This window comes from Myxine glutinosa, chromosome 10 (genome assembly GCF_964187855.1).
Source record: "Myxine glutinosa chromosome 10, kmMyxGlut1.1, whole genome shotgun sequence".
In the NCBI taxonomy this organism is placed as follows: Eukaryota; Metazoa; Chordata; class Myxini; order Myxiniformes; family Myxinidae; genus Myxine; species Myxine glutinosa.
In genome coordinates, this window is record NC_136270.1 from 27953540 (window position 1) to 27971272 (window position 17733).

A 17733-nucleotide genomic window follows, 5' to 3' on the forward strand; every position below is an offset into this window, starting at 1 on the left:
GTGGAAAAAGTAAGTGCACCCCTACATTTATCACTACTTCAAATACCTAAAATTAGAATCAGGTGCACCAGCTCAGGTGCAAATGATTAGAACATCATGAGAGAGGATCTTGGAGGAACCTGTCTTATTTAAACCTCAGACATTTAGTTTGTTTTGCTCTTTGTTGTTGAAGTGTGCGGCGTCACCATGTCGAGATCAAAAGAGCTCTCTGAGGCCTTCAGAAAGAAGGTTATAGATGCCTACGAGTCTGGGAAGGGATTTAAAAAGATCTCCAAACAATTTGAAATTAATCATTCGACTGTCCGGAAGATCATCTGCAAGTGGAGAGGATTCCAAACAACTGCCAACTTGTTCAGGCCAGACCGCCCCAGCAAGTTCAGCCCGAGAGCAGACCGCAATATGCTGAAAGAAGTCTCTAAGAACCCCAGAATGTTATCACGGGACCTACAGGTAGCTCTTGCCACTGTTGATGTCAAAGTGCACGGGTCTACCATTAGAAAGAGGCTGCACACATTTGATCTACATGGGAGGTGTGCCAGGAGGAAACCTTTGCTGTCCGGAAAGAACATCAGGGCAAGACTAAAGTTTGCCATTGAACACCGAGGCAAAGACCAGCACTTCTGGAACAATGTGCTCTGGACAGATGAGTCAAAGGTAGAGCTATTTGGCCACAGTACCAGAAGACATGTTTGGTGAAAACCAAAGACAGCATTTGAGCACAAGAACCTGATACCAACTGTAAAGCATGGTGGTGGAAATATTATGGTTTGGGGCAGCTTTGCTGCATCAGGGCCTTGGCAGCTCACCATCATAGAATCCACTATGAATTCTTCATTGTACCAGAGGGTGCTTGAGGATAATGTGAGGCCATCTGTCGGAAAGTTAAAGCTCAACTGAAGGTGGGCCTTGCAACATGACAATGACCCTAAACATACCAGTAAACCCACCAAGGAATGGCTGAAAGAAAGAAATGGAGGGTTCTGGAATGGCCAAGTCAAAGCCCGGATCTAAATCTCATCGAGATGTTGTGGCTGTTTTTGAAACGAGCTGTGCATGCAAGAAACCCCTCAAACATCGCACAGCTGAATGAATTCTGCATGGAGGAGTGGGCAAAAATTTCTCCCAGTCGATGTCAGAGACTGGTAGACAGTTATAAGAAATGCCTAATTGAGGTTGTTTCTGCCAAAGGGGGCAATACCACCTATTAGAACCAAGGGTGTACTTACTTTTTCCACATGCGGAATTTGCATTTATGTTTATTTAAATTATACAATGGACTACAAAACGTAAATGTCTCATGATATTTGTTATATTATATCACCTTTATATATCAATATTGTTGAAATGAAGATCAAATAGCTGTATGTTGGAATATGTTGAAAAAGTCAAAACTTTACATGGGGTGTACTTACTTTTTTACGTGACTGGATATATATATAATTTTAAGCAAAGCAAACTGACCCTGTGACATGAGTTGATGTCATGTGCACGGCATAAATTGTTAGGGGGCTCGATGTGTATGTATGTATGTATGTATATATATATATATATATGTATATATATATATATATATATATATATATATATATATATATATATATATATATATATATATATGTATATATATATATATATATATATATATAAATAAATATCCCAGTTGCTTCCATCTCTTTTATGACCGAAAACTGTCTTGACAAGGAATATAGCAGCTCTGACTCAGCGGAAAAGAAATACAATGAATTTTCTCAATCACTTATTGACAGAGAAAAGAAAATGAAAAGTTAACACCATCGGAAAACCACATTGAGGACGGCATTATGTTTGGGTTTGCTGCTGCGAAACCATACAAGCTCTGTCCAAGCCTTTCACGAACCAGCTGGCGAAGCATGGCTGGTGATGGCAGGAGCATGCTCAGGGTTACAGTAAGAGCTCCTGTCCTCTTTCAAACAGCCCATGCGATGTTCAACGTGCACCTGACAATGGCAGGAGATGGAAGTCGTAGCTATGAACATTCCAACAGTTTATGGTCGAGTTGGGAGGGAATGAAACCTAGGATAACGTCGAGAAAGCAAAACGGGATTGGAGATTTTCAAACGTTTCTTGTAGCCCCCACTGCCCCCCCCCCAGCCCCCCTCAATCATTCGAGAAAGTTCGATCAATATTTTAGCGAAATGTTCGATTTATTTTGGCAAACGTGTCCGTGAAACGTATTTATGTAAATGTTTAATGTAAACGACTCGACGTGGGAGCAGCGACCGTGAAACCCCGTGATGTTCGCGGCAAAACGTCGTCGCATCACAAACCAGATCGATCGATCCTTCCAAAAGAAGAAGCATCGTCGGACAGAAATACATTTTCTCTGAGGAAACGGGAACGGGAAATGCAAAGGCCGAACGGACACATTTCCTGCGTGATCAGATGATGCGGATAAACTTGATTATGTCGACATATGTCAAAAAAATGAATCAATCAAACATGTTTGGTGAAATAACGATCATTTTTGCCTTATGTCAAAATATATACAAATATAAAAAATTATATAAATATAAAATTATATATACTGTATATATATGTGTATATGTGTATATATATATATATATATATATATATATATATATATATATATATATATATATATATATACAGTATATATATACAGTATATATATATATATGTATATATATATATATATATATATATATATATATATATATATATATATATATATATATATATATATATATATATATATATATATATATATATATATATATATATATATATATATATATCCCGCGCACGTATTGTCATGACATCACATGGCTCTGTCCCGCTGCGATGCCCGCCCGTTGAGGCTATTTATAGAAGTGCATGCTGGCTTCCCATTGGCTGAAGGTCCGCTCACGTGCTACGCTTCGCGCTCCCTAAATAACAGGTCTCGGCGTCGCGCGCGAGCTATGGCGGAGGCTAGTCGCGCCGAGAGGTAGCGGAAAACCGTGCGTCCGGCAAGCCCCCCCGTCCCTCCCTCCCTCCTTCCTCGACTCCCGTCGGTCACAACGACGTCGTCACGTGAAGATCTTCCGGTATCAGGTGGAGGAGGTTCCGCGGGGATCGCTTGGTTTCTGAGGTGCTCGTCCCGTTCCCTCACCCCCACCTTGTCTCCGTCTCGGTTTCATTGTTTTCTCGCTGCGGACACGATGCGCGTCCCACATACAGTGTCCACAGAACTCTTATGAATGGCGCCGCCGACCGGCCTCTCCCACCGCGGGGACTAAACACTAACAGGCACCTCTTGCGGACCTGTGCGTGCACCTTCGCAAAATGCCATAAACGATTTGTTCGTATCTCGGCTCTTGATCGACAAAGTTGCGCCGGTGGTGCCGCCCGAGGTCGCGCTCCGTTTCGGTTGTCGGTGCACGTGCTCGGTGGGTGCTCAGGGCTAGGTGGTCGTACCGTTTTCGTTGTTGATGCTTGAGCGTTGTGGTCATCGTGCCAAGCGTGGTGGTCGTGCCAGGCGTGTGGTGGTGGTGCCAAGCGTGGTGGTCGTGCCGAGTGCCGTGTTTCGGTTGTCGATGCATATGCCAGGTGGTCGTCCCGAGTGTTTGGTTGGCTTTGCTGCACATGCATGTGGTGGTCGTGCCAAGTGTTGGTTGTCCTTGCTGCACGCGCTAGGTGGTCGTGCCGAATGGAGGTGGTTGTCCTGTGTGTTGGTTGTCGGTGCATGTGCATGTGCATGTGGTGGTTGTCCTTGCTGCACATACTAGGTGGTAGTGTTGGTTGTCCTTGCTGCACATGCTAGGTGGTAGTGTTGGTTGTCCTTGCTGCACTTGTTGGGCAGTAGTGTTGGTTGTCCTTGCTGCACTTGCTAGGTGGTCGTGCCATGTGTTGGTTGTCCTTGCTACATGCGCTAGGTGGTCATGCCATGTGTTGGTTGTCCTTGCTGCACATGCTAGGTGGTAGTGTTGGTTGTCCTTGCTGCACTTGCTGGGCGGTAGTGTTGGTTGTCCTTGCTGCACATGCCAGGTGGTGGTGTTGGTTGTCCTTGCTACACGCGCTAGGTGGTCATGCAATGTGTTGGTTGTCCTTGTCCTATCTGCACATGCTAGGTCGTCATGCTGGATGGTGGTGGTCGTGCCATGTCTTGGTTGTCTTTGCTGCACAAGCTAGGTGGTCGTGCAGGATGGAGGAGGTTGTCCCGTGTGTTCGTTGACGATGCATGTGCATGTGGTGGTCGTGCCATGTGTTGCTTTTCCTTGCTGCACATGCTAGGTGGTCGTGTCATGTGTTGCTTTTCCTTGCTGCACATGCTAGGTGGTCGTGTCATGTGTTGGTTGTTCTTGCTGCACATGCTAGGTGGACATGCCACGTGTTTGTTGTCCTTTCTGCACATGCTAGGTGGTTGTGTTGTCCTTGCTGCACATGCTAGGTGGTAGTGTTGGTTGTCCTTGCTATACGTGCTAGGTGGTCATGCCTGGTGTTGGTTGTCCTTGTCCTATCTGCACATGATAGGTGGTCGTGCCATGTGTTGGTTGTTCTTGCTGCACATGCTAGGTGGACGTGCCGGATGGAGGTGGTTGTTCCGTGTGTTGGTTGTCCTTGCTGCGCTGGCTAGGTTGTCGTGCCATGTGTTGCTTGTCCTTGCTGCACATGGTAGGTGGTCGTGTCATGTGTCGGTTGTTCTTGCTGCACATGCTAGGTGGACGTGCCGGATGGAGGTGGTTGGTCCGTGTGTTGGCTGTCCTTGCTGCAGATGCATGTGGTGGTCATACCATGTGTTGGTTGTCTTTGGTGCACATGCTAGGTGGTCGTGTCATGCGTTGGTTGTCCTTGCTAAAAGCGCTAGGTGGTCATGCCACGTGTTGGTTGTCCTTGTCCTATCTGCACATGCTGGGTGGTCGTGCCGGATGGTGGTGGTCGTGCCATGTGTTGGTAGTCCTATCTGCACACGCTAGGTGGTTGTCCCGTGTCTTGGTTATTGATGCATATGCGCGGTGGTCATGCTGGACGGAGGTGGTTGTGCCGTGTGTTGGTTGTCCATGTCATATCTGCACGCGCTAGGTGGTTGTGCCGTGTGTTGGTTGTCCATGTCCTATCTGCACGCGCTAGGTGGTTGTGCCGTGTGTTGGTTGTCAATGTCCTATCTGCACGCGCTAGTTGGTTGTGCCGTGTGTTGGTTGTCCATGTCCTATCTGCACGCGCTCGGTGGTTGTGCCGTGTGTTGGTTGTCCACGTCCTATCTGCACGCGCTAGGTGGTTGTGCCGTGTGTTGGTTGTCCACGTCCTATCTGCACGCGCTCGGTGGTTGTGCCGTGTGTTGGTTGTCCATGTCCTATCTGCACGCGCTCGGTGGTTGTGCCGTGTGTTGGTTGTCCACGTCCTATCTGCACGCGCTAGGTGGTTGTGCCGTGTGTTGGTTGTCCACGTCCTATCTGCACGCGCTAGTTGGTTGTGCCGTGTGTTGGTTGTCCACGTCCTATCTGCACGCGCTCGGTGGTTGTGCCGTGTGTTGGTTGTCCACGTCCTATCTGCACGCGCTAGGTGGTTGTGCCGTGTGTTGGTTGTCCACGTCCTATCTGCACGCGCTCGGTGGTTGTGCCGTGTGTTGGTTGTCCACGTCCTATCTGCACGCGCTAGGTGGTTGTGCCGTGTGTTGGTTGTCCACGTCCTAGCTGCTCGCGGTAGGTGGTCGTGCCACATGGTGGTGATTTCCGGTGCCCGCGCATACCCTTGTCTTGGCCGCTCGGCTCCGGGAGCCGTTTTCACCCGACGTTGATTCCCGTTTGATGGAGTCCTGGTTGTGCTTCGGTCATTGTGCGAACACCCTCAGGGTGTGGGTCACCGTGCTCACTCGGGGAGTGAGCCTCGATGGTTGCCATGGTTTTACGAGTCGAGTGCACGCCATCCCGTGAACACACAATGCCCCGCGCTCACCGACGAATACGCCGACTAATACACCGCCTCATGTTCGAATCCCAAAGCGGACATTCGAGTTCCTCAAGTTGTAAAGTTTTCACCGATTCCGTTCAAAAAGAGCCGTTTCCAAGATCTGATTGCAAATCCTCATTCGAAACGCCGACTGACACGTTCAAGTCATTACTTTTACACGCAGCCACCATAATGGGGTTGGGGGGTAATTTCTCCAAGGTAATCCCTGCATAACCTTCATACATTATTAATCCCGGACCCAGTTATAAGGTTTCCCCCCCAAATGGTGTTCGTTTTCGCCTGCAGGAAATGAATGAGACCTGTGCAAGGCTCCGACTCGATGCTTATTGCCGTCTGTATGCACTTATGGTGGATCCCAAGAGAACCTGAAGCCCCTTGTTTGTGGACACCACTTGATGTTACTGTCCGCCATGATCCACGTAGGGAGAGAGCGATGTCTCGGCCGGCTACCGAGTCGAGCCGGGATAGCTACGGTCTTAATGAGGAGAAGACTCGGATGATGCCGTGCTTGCTCGTGTGCATTGGCCTAATTAATTTATTAATCGATTAATTATTTTTATTTATTTATTACCTCCTCCTCCTAATTTATTATTTTTTATTATTATTATTTAATAATTAATTATTAATAAATATAATTATATTTATTTATTTATCTTTTTTTATTTATTTATTTATTTATTACCTCCGCCACCAAAGGTGGATGGAGGTTATGTTTTCACCACTGTCTGTCTGTCCGTTTGTTTGTGAACTAAATATTTTAAAAAGTTGTGGATGGATTCCGACTAAATTTAGCTGAGATGTAGTGCATGTGACGAGGACGAAATGATTAGATTTTGGTGAAGATACGTATTCCAATTCGGCTACTAGAATATTTTAAGCGATTCTTCACCATTGGGAGATGGGGCCAAAAACGATACATAGCAGGAAATCTCAAAAAGTTATGGAAATATTTGGATGAAACTTGGTGGACAGGTTGTGTGTCTCACGAGGACGAAATGATTAGATTTTGGTGAAGATCTAAATATGGATTCGGATATGAGAATTATTTATTTTTAAAGTGATTCTTCAGCATTGGGAGATGGGGTCAAAAACTATACATAGCAGGAAATCTCAAAACTTTATTGACGGATTTGGAAGAAACTTGTTGGACAGGTTGTGTGTGTGACGAGGACTAATCGATTCGATTTTGGTGAAGATCCAGATCCGGATCCGGCGAGTAGAATTTTTTATGTGGTTCTTCACCATTGGGAGATAGGGCCAAAAACGATACATAGCAGGATATCTCAAAACGTTATGGAAATATATGGATGAAACTTGGTGGACAGGTTGTGTGTCTCACGAGGACGAAATGATTAGATTTTGGTGAAGATCTGAATATGGATTCGGATATGAGAATTATTTATTTTTAAAGTGATTCTTCAGCATTGGGAGATGGGGCCAAAAACGATACATAGCAGGAAATCTCAAAACTTTATTGACGGATTTGGAAGAAACTTGTTGGACAGGTTGTGTGTGTGACGAGGACTAATCGATTCGATTTTGGTGAAGATCCAGATCCGGATCCGGCGAGTAGAATTTTTTATGTGGTTCTTCACCATTGGGAGATAGGGCCAAAAACGATACATAGCAGGATATCTCAAAACGTTATGGAAATATATGGATGAAACTTGGTGGACAGGTTGTGTGTCTCACGAAGACGAAATGATTAGATTTTGGTGAAGATCTGAATATGGATTCGGATATGAGAATTATTTATTTTTAAAGTGATTCTTCAGTATTGGGAGATGGGGCCAAAAACTATACATAGCAGGAAATCTCAAAACGTTATTGACGGATTTGGAAGAAACTTGTTGGACAGGTTGTGTGTGTGACGAGGACTAATCGATTCGATTTTGGTGAAGATCCAGATCCGGATCCGGCGAGTAGAATTTTTTATGTGGTTCTTCACCATTGGGAGATAGGGCCAAAAACGATACATAGCAGGATATCTCAAAACGTTATGGAAATATATGGATGAAACTTGGTGGACAGGTTGTGTGTCTCACGAGGACGAAATGATTAGATTTTGGTGAAGATCTGAATATGGATTCGGATATGAGAATTATTTATTTTTAAAGTGATTCTTCAGCATTGGGAGATGGGGCCAAAAACTATACATAGCAGGAAATCTCAAAACTTTATTGACGGATTTGGAAGAAACTTGTTGGACAGGTTGTGTGTGTGACGAGGACTAATCGATTCGATTTTGGTGAAGATCCAGATCCGGATCCGGCGAGTAGAATTTTTTATGTGGTTCTTCACCATTGGGAGATAGGGCCAAAAACGATACATAGCAGGATATCTCAAAAAGTTATGGAAATATATGGATGAAACTTGGTGGACAGGTTGTGTTTGACGAGGACGAAATGATTAGATTTTGGTGAAAATCTGAATATGGATTCGGATATGAGAATTATTTATTTTTAAAGTGATTCTTCACCATTGGGAGATGGGGCCAAAAACGATACATAGCAGGAAATCTCAAAAAGTTATGGAAATATTTGGATGAAACTTGGTGGACAGGTTGTGTGTCTGACGAGGACGAAATGATTAGATTTTGGTGAAAATCTGAATATGGATTCGGATGTGGGAATTATTTATTTTTAAAGTGATTCTTCAGCATTGGGAGATGGGGCCAAAAACTATACATAGCAGGAAATCTCAAAAAGTTATGGAAATATTTGGATGAAACTTGGTGGACAGGTTGTGTCTGACGAGGACGAAATGATTAGATTTTGGTGAAAATCTGAATATGGATTCGGATATGAGAATTATTTATTTTTAAAGCAATTCTTCAGCATTGGGAGATGGGGCCAAAAACGATACATAGCAGGAAATCTCAAAAAGTTATTGACGGATTTGGACGAAACTTGTTGGACAGGTTGTGTGTGTGACAAGAAAGAACGAATTCGATTTTGGTGAAGATCCAGATCCGGATCCGGCGAGTAGAATTTTTTATGTGATTCTTCACCATTGAGTGATACGGCCAACCAGGTGGAGGTTTGCTCTCTACTGAGTGCCGTTCTGGTTTACATTGGGTTCAGGAACGTGATACCACATGTTTGATGCCACCAAAGCGATTCACAGTATCACATTGTCTGCACCTATGTGCACAAGTAATTGTGTGGATGCTGGTTAGTAATTGATGCCCCTTGGATCTGGTGCAGGTGGTATTCCAATCCGGCTGCCTGCTTGCTTTCCTGGAGTAAAGGAGCACAGCGTTCCAGCACGTTGTACAGTATAACAGTATATGCTTCTTCTTCAGATTGGCCACCGTTGATGTTGTTCCTCGAATCGCATTTTGATGAATGTCAACCGTTTAAATCAGCCCTGGCAATGCCCCCTGCTTCGACGTGGTGATGTCCCCAGCCGCTTGTCGTGGACTCTTAGCCAGAGGTTTCCGATGCATTTCACTTTCACTGTGACGAAATGTACGAGAAGCGTTCCGAATGTTCCGCGAAAAAGATGATTTGCGATATCCCAATAAATGCCAACTTGTGAGACCAGGAACGTTTTTGGCCCAAGTCTTTCACGGACCGGGTGGCCAGGCCTGATTTTTCAACTAACGGTTCAGGATTTTGGAACTCGGTCAGGGTGTCAGAGACGATTGCTCTGCTCTTCCTGAATGTCGGTGGCATCTTCATCATCCACCGAAGGTCAGTGATGGCAGACGGATCTTCTGGTTGAATGTCTGTCCGAGGGACGGCGCATGCGTCGATGACTGGTTGTACCTGGGTCGGGATTCGAACCTGGGCCAGCCTGCGGAAATGCCATTGCCTGTACCTCAAAGCAATCCTTCGAGCCCCGAATCATACGTACAAGTTTTTAGCATTTGATTGGATCCATGTATCGTAACCATCCTTCACCGTTGTGCGAAGGGAATTCTGTTTGTCTTTCACGCATCGGGCATGCTGTTTCACATCATGGCGCCCGCAGGTGTGTAAACGGGTCGGTTGTACATTTTTGTTTAAAAATAGTTCGTTGCAACACGAGAATGAGTTAAAATAAGAAACTGGAAATGAGGTCGGTCTCGAAATAGGTGGAAGGGATGTTTGTGATGTTATGATGTTTCGCGAGCGACTTGAGACCCGTCTGCATGTTTGTGGCACGGTTTGGGCAGCTTTCAGCACATCATTGCCCGGCCTGTCAATGAATGGCACCAGTAATATAATTATTTTTTGTTATACATTCTTATTTTAGGAGCGTGTACAGTATTGAGAGTAAGCTTCTAGGAATGTGTATACAGTATTGAGCTTTAAAAATGATCCAAGTGACTGCTTTTGGGATGCAAAAACTGTCGACAACCTGATGCAGATCGAGTCGTTTAGGTTTGGAAGAGGGAAGAAAGGAGGGCAGGGATGGCTTTTAAATTGGGGAAATTTTATAAATGGTGTGGTTTGTTGGGGGAAGGGGAGAGAATAAGAACGTGTGGGGCGGGAGACGGAAGATCGGCAACAATTCTGCCATTTTTGCATATGTAGTATGTAAATATCCCCTCTGTAAAAGTGTTGGAACCTCTTTCACCTATTTTCTGTCCTCATTTGTGTATGTGCATTGTTTCTCTCCAATTCCCCCTCCCCCCCCCACTTTTTATTCTCCTCCCCACCCCCTTCTCTCCTTTCCTGCCCCATTTTCATGCTTCTTCACAATTTATCCTCCCACCCCGCTCGTGTGTACATATGTAGATGTGCCCCCAAGTGATTGATGGTTGTAACGTCCTTGTCATTTGTGGCCCTGTGCAGGTGCGTAGAGGTGGTGGTGGTGGTGGTGGTGGAGGTGGAGCTCTAAGACAGACTCTCCACCATGACCTCTCAGGGCCAGCCAGGTATGAGCAGCACACATGTTCACTGCAAAGTCCATTGGATCAGGGAAAACTTAAGCATGTTTTTGAAGGATGAAAATGACCGTGATTGAATTTCTCAGAAGTAAATTAAAACTGATGGCAACTTTTATTCCACTTGATTTGTTGATGGTTTAATTATTTTATTGTTCTAAATGTGGTGGAATAAAAGTGGATTGGCTTTTATTTACTGAGATATTCAATTTTAATCCTTTTCTTTTTATTTTTCTTGCATAGCGACAAAAGCTCGACTTGTCCACTTCATAAATGTTTGGTCAATTGTTGATTGCCCCCTCCCCTATCGATCGGTTTGAATTTCATCAAACGCCATTGCAGAACACAGGGGCTCGTGGCCAAACTGTGTTACTGGGCTGCACAGACTTGTGTCGATGTTAAACATTCTTCATTCCTGAAACCATAATCGTGCAAACGCAGCGGCCTATAGTTCTTGGAGTGCTGTGGTGTCACGTGCGCACACACATTTCCTGTACATTTTCTGAAGACACCTGTACTGTTGGAACCACTTGTAAACACCTATGATCTAGACACACAAACAAATATCTTTAACCTTTATCATTTTAAATGTGCTTTGTTACTTGTGGAACCTGCTTCTGAGGGTTCGTTTTGTGTGAGTTTGTCCCACGTAGCACGGGCAACCAGCAGGTAGATTATAAAAAATAACCACCTTTAGAGGCCATTTTTCCCCGCAAGCGGGGGTTGGCCTTTTTCGGGAACCGTGGTTGTTGTTGTTTTTCGGTCCCCTTTTTGAAGCAATGTTTTTTTTTTTACGGCCGGATGCCCTTCCTGACGCCCTTCCTGACGCCAACCCTTTTTGCCGCCTTTAACGACAAACAGGGAATTACCAGTGAACTGGTCCTCAATTAGCCGACCTCTGAAGGATGACAGGCTGAGTCAACCCCCCTGGCGTTAATTCAGCGATCGACCGGGATTCGAACCCCAGGATCCTAGGATCCTAAGCTGACACCCTAGCCGCTAGCCCAACACCAGGGATAAGGTAGATTAATATAACGGAATCACAGGAGCTAACTAGAGAGTTTATAGAACACCTTGCCCAGAGCCGGATTTAAGTGTAACAGCCCCCGGTCATTATAGTGTAGGCCCACCAACCTTGAATTGGATTATACTCAACACTTTTAATTAAACTCGACACTAATTCGATTATAAATGGATCTTAAATAATCGGATAGAGCTTAATCGTGATATTGGATTGATAAAGTGATTTTAATGGAACATTAGCACAAGTTTCCAAAAACTGGATGGGAAAAATCAAACTGCCAGCCTTACAGAGCAGATGTGACCCTATACACCACTTCCTTGGCTCTGCTAACTTTAAGATAACAGGAGAATATTAATAATACGAGCTTTATAAATAAATTAATGCATCATGTGTTTTTTTATGGGTTCCCTGGAGTTTGGGCCCTGGACAAATGTCCCATTGGTCCTCCCCCAAATCTGGCCCTGATCTTATCCTGTGCTATAAGTGAGAAACAAGGATATGGGCGGGGTGTACGAGCGGAAAATTTGACTGGTCATGATGACATAAAACGCTGTAATATTTTGTAGAAGTATTGCTAAACGAAAGGGTTTTGAAAATGGAAAAAGGTGAAGTATGTTCTAGTGTTGGTGTAATTCAATTGAAATAAAATAAATATTTCAAAGGTTGTAGAAAAAATTAACTCCAGAAGTTTACCACCATTGATGCAGTGTCTATTACACCACCTTATTAGTCCCCTACCGGTTTGCACTCCGTCCCTCAGTCTGTCAGCCAGCCAGTCAGTCAGTCTGTCACGCAAAGAACAGTTTTCCGGACTTTTTTTCCTAAACTCTTAATGCTAATGATTTCAAACTTGGTACATGGTTTCCTCATGATAAGTTACAGATCAAGTTCGAACTTCATGACGTTTCGATCATTTTTGACAAAGTTATGGCACTTTGAACTTTGGTAATTTCCCCAACAGTTTTCCGGACGACAGACTGCCGGTAGGGGACATGTATTGCAGCGCAATACTCAGAATGCTTGTTTAACATGTCACATTAATTAATCATGCCTGTTTGAAATAATTTTCAATATTGTTTGCCTGCCACACAGGCACACAGAGAAAAACTAGAATTGCCCTCGGTAGAAAGCATACCTCTGCTAGGCTAAACAGTTTACGTTTTGTATCCCACTGATAGGCCCAATCTGAATCCGCACCTGAACTAAAATCTAATTGGCTTGTTCTTGTCATGCAAACAAATCATGCACATAGTTTTGGTATAACTCGTCCACAACGTTTTGAAATATATAGTTTTTGGCCCCATTATATAATGGTGAAGAATCACTTTATATCAAATTAAATAAAATTCTTGTATCCAGATCTTCACTGAAATCAAATCAATTCGTCATCGTTGCACACCCAACCGTTCCACCAAGTTTTGTCCAAATCAGTCCATAACGTTTTGAGATATTGTGCTATGTATCAGTTTTAGCCCTATCCCTGGTGTTGGCTTAGTGGTTAGGGCGCAGGCTTGGGATCCTTGGATCCTGAGTTCGAATCCCGGTGGATTGCTGCATTAACGCCAGGGGGGGTTGACTCAGCCTGTCATCCTTCCGAGGTCGGCAAATTGAGTACCAGCTTGCTGGGATGAATGATCCCGGTGTCTACCCTGATTTAGAATAGGTACACGTATCCCTGCGCATTGTGAGAGGCGACTAAGGGTTGGCGTCAGGAAGGGAATCCGGCCATAAAAACATTGCCTCAAACAGGAAACCATGATTGACATGGGGCTCACAAGGCTAACCCCTGCTGTAGCGGGGAAAAATGGCCTTAATACGATCCATTCATTCATTTCATTCATATATATATATATATATATATATATATATATATATATATATATATATATATATTGTTACGTATTACCTCCCTAAACTCCGGTTAAGGTGCACCTCAGAGTCTCGAGAGGGAATGTGGCAGAAAGATTTGTTATCTTGAGTGTTGTAATAAACCATGGTATAACCACACCAATGCACTTGTAGAACAAAACAAGTAATTGTATTAAGAACTCTCACATACACAATAATAACAACATGAAAGAAAGTGCAATGTACTTGATACTCGAATCAATGCCCACCTGTCCAACATGTTCCGTCTGATCCTGTCCACAACGTTTTGATATAGTTTTTGGCCCCATCTCTCAATGGTGAAGAATGACTTAAAAATTGCAATAGCCAGATCCGAATCCGGAACTTCACCAAAATCTAATCAATTTGTCCTCACATCACATGCCCAACCTCCACCAAATTTCTTCTGAATCCTTTTGGCTTAAACATCTTGAGATATTGTGCTCAAACTGACAGACATAGGGGTGAAAACATAACCTCTGTCTATCTTTGGTGGTGGAGGTAATTATTATCTTTGTGCATGCTTTTTGATATAGTTTGATATAGGCCTCAGGACAAATTCAGAGCCAAATTATTGCTCAAATAAAAGTTTTTTCTGATTCACATACCGATTCGCCAGGTTCCGATTTCGATTCACATTCCATTCACATTCGCCAAGCTGGTATTCACATACCAGCTTGCTGGGATGAATGATCCCGGTGTGTACCCCGGCCTAGAATAGGTACGCCATATCCCTGCGCATCGTAAGAAGCGACTAAGGGTTGGCGTCAGGAAGGGCATCCGGCCATAAAAACATTGCCTCAAACAGGGATCCATGATTGTCATGTGGCCCGCAAGGCTAACCCCCGCCCTAGCGGAGAAAATGGCCTTAAAACGATCATTCATTCATTCATTCATTCATTTCACATTCCGATTCGTGGCAAAATATAACATTCAATTGAAATTAAGTTGTTCCTCGATCATAAACTGACATTTGTAGAGACAGACAGACAGTCAGAAGTGAACGAATTGTTTAATCTCGCTTTTTGCTTCACATGCACACGGTAATAATTCGCTACACAGTGGGGTTACTATAAATCAAAAGTTACAGGACCGATGTGAAATTTCCTCTCCTCGGTTCACCGGATGACCAGAAATTTTGAATTGACCTTTCCACCCAATTTTATGGTTGTATATTTGTCTTGTAATTTCATCGCTTGTTCAAATTGGGTAAATAAATCTGTTTGCTGACACAGTTGAGGAATTGATTGTTGCAAGACTGAAAGAAAACGAATAAAATGTCGAATTGTGATTTGAGCTTAGTTGGATTATCTGCATGTTTGTTTTATTTATTTATTTATTTTTTGTGCTTCACCGACTCCCATATGGATCCTCATTGATGGATCCTTTGATTTAGCAGTTGATAAGTGCCTTGTATTTTATCGCCATGCCGATACATGAGCTCATTTACTTGAAGGTGTTTGCAAGGCCATATTATTATTATTATTTTGTTTTACTTTTTAAAAAGTTGGAATGGAGTTAAGTTCCTGCTTTACTTTCCTGCTGCCACTGTTTGCTTTGTGACAAAATGAGCTCGCATATCTTTTTCTGGGATTCAATGGTGTGGTTCTCAGTTTCTCAGGGTATTGAGTTTTGCGTTGCATGCTAGTTAAGAACACAAACCCCGTGGACTGAGCTCTCATTCAGTAAGTAATCGTTCATACCGGGTGCATTTTTGAGACTCCAGGATGTTTCCAGTAACACAATCGTTTTACTTTCCAACACCACCCACACTTACTCCTCTTCCCTCTGTCCATTCTGCTTTCTCCCGGCGCTTCATCTCTTTAAACCCCCTCCTTCCACTCCTTGTCTCCCACTGATTATTCAGCCATCTCTTACACCCACTGCTTATAATATCCCTCCCTCAATTTTTTTTTTTTTAAATCAAACCTATGCCCACTGATTTAGTTATTTCATTTATCAAGTCCTCTCTCTTTTTTTTTTTTTTTTGTCCTCCTCTCCCACCATATCTGTTGCTGTGTCAACCACCTGCCCCTTTCAACATTGCTTACAAGTCTCCCAGCATTCCCACCCCCCAATATTTTCCATTTACTTTCCCATGATGCTCCCTTTTACCTGGCTGTAGCACCACACCTAACCACTCCTCTCTCAAATTGTTTTTCTCACAGCTTTACCTACTGTGCTCAAGTGTTCTTCATCCCCCCACCATCCCCTTCAACTCTCTGCTTTTCCTCCTTTCATCTTTTATTTTGTACAGGATTTGTTAGCCAGGCCAATATGAAATTTTCCTTGTCTGAGATAGACAAAATGAGCCCTGACAGTCTAACCTTTCCACCTCACTTTGCTCATCAAAAATGATCAGGAAATGCTGTCTGTCTGGCTTTTGGGAATGCACCGAGAGCTTGAGTGGGAGTTCGGGCATTGAAGGCAGAATGGAATGCTTAACGTTTTCGGGGTGTGAGGGAAACGTTCATAGCCTGCTTACCTGCAGGTAACTGCACAGTACACATACCGGTTTTCTTGTGCCAGGAGTTTTTAGCTCCTCGGGTTGCCAGGGAGCTTCTGGTGTGCCCGGGCAAGGATATTTTGCCTTTGGCTGTTGCATTGATGCTCATGGGAACTGAAGGTGGGTGGGGGGTGGATGGGAATGTGAATGTGAGAAGGAATGAAGGGGAGGGGCATGCCAACCTCTTGCTCGGCCTCATTTACTTCAGCTAGGCCCGTGTGGTATCGGCAGCCTCATGTTTTGGTTTTGAGGTCCGAATAAAGATTTCTTCTTCCCTCCCCCACCCAACCCTTCCCCCCCCCCCACCCAACCCCTCCCCTGTATTTATAGTCATCAATAAACAGTTTTAGTCATTATCTACCCAGCCTATAATTCAAATATGCCTTATTGCATCCATCATTTAAAGGCGATATATATATATATATTGTTGCGAATATGGAATTTGGCCTCCATATCCGCTTGTAAATATTCCCCTATTTCCCCAATACTCCCCAACTATCCCCAATCCCCCATTCCCTAGTCCCATTGTCTGTAAACAACAATCAGTAGAGCCGACCTTCCCCTTATTCCCCCATTAAATGTCGTGCCCAGGTCCACCGCACCACACGTAGACAACTTTCGGACATCTTGCTAGTTATTCTTAGTCTATGTCAGTTAAGGCCTCGTTTCCATTAATTATGACTCTTCGTTGCACCAGAATGTGATTATATGGCATCAGTAGTGAGTTTAGGACCTTTCCCATACCTCCTTCCATCTTCTTCCCCAACAATTACAACAACAACAGAGGAGATGGGGGCGGCGCGGCGGCGCGGGGGAGGATGCGTCCTCACACCGGCTCGGCGCTCCACGGGGTTACCAGAGGGGCTGGCTGTCAGCTCCTCGTCAAGGGCGGAGCCTGGTAACCCCCCCCGCACCCAATCAGAAGGGCGGACCGATTCCATCTGGGGCGGAGCTAACGAGCCGAGGGCGTGTCACTCCCCGCCGGATATACGCGGCCCCGCGCCGGAGGTGACGTCAGATGCGCCCCGCCTGAGAAAGAACGTTGCCTGCGATCGCTGAGAGGAAGAGAACCCGCCTGTGAAAGAACGTTACCTCCGAGCGCTGTGACCTCCCCGCATCTTTGGACCGGACCGAACCGTGTGGATTCTGCCCCGAGCCCAGGCGCACCTGGAGCCACCGATACCTGCCTTTCCCTGCCATCAACCCCCGTGTGAGTCAGCCGTTGTCCCGTTTATCTGTCGTCTGTCCGGGGTCAATATAAGAGTGTGTCTAAGTGCCTGTCTTCCTGTGATATACCTCTAGCCCCTGTAATCTAACCTTTCCGTACGAATATAATTGAGAATCGAAACATTGGTGTCTGTCATTATAATCCAGCCGGGTGTCTTCTTTTTCCTTTATTGATCCAGCGTAGCGCGGCTCCGTCAACGTCGAGTGTAATCGGGTAATTTGTGCGGACACGACGGCCATTCCGCTCGGCCCACCTTAACATCAAAG

The 17733-nt window shown here is 44.6% G+C and overlaps 1 protein-coding gene across 1 annotated transcript in view; it reads left to right on the forward strand.

The window, feature by feature from the left end:
* The first annotated feature begins 2920 nt into the window (after positions 1 to 2920).
* LOC137434320 (histone deacetylase 5) overlaps positions 2921 to 17733 on the forward strand; it is a 280361-nt gene continuing 265548 nt past the window's right edge. Inside the window, exons 1-2 of the mRNA XM_078785493.1 lie at positions 2921 to 3130; positions 10731 to 10813. Of these exons, the coding sequence (XP_078641619.1) occupies positions 10792 to 10813 (22 nt within the window). The 5' untranslated portion in view covers positions 2921 to 3130; positions 10731 to 10791. The remainder of the gene's footprint in view (positions 3131 to 10730; positions 10814 to 17733) is intronic.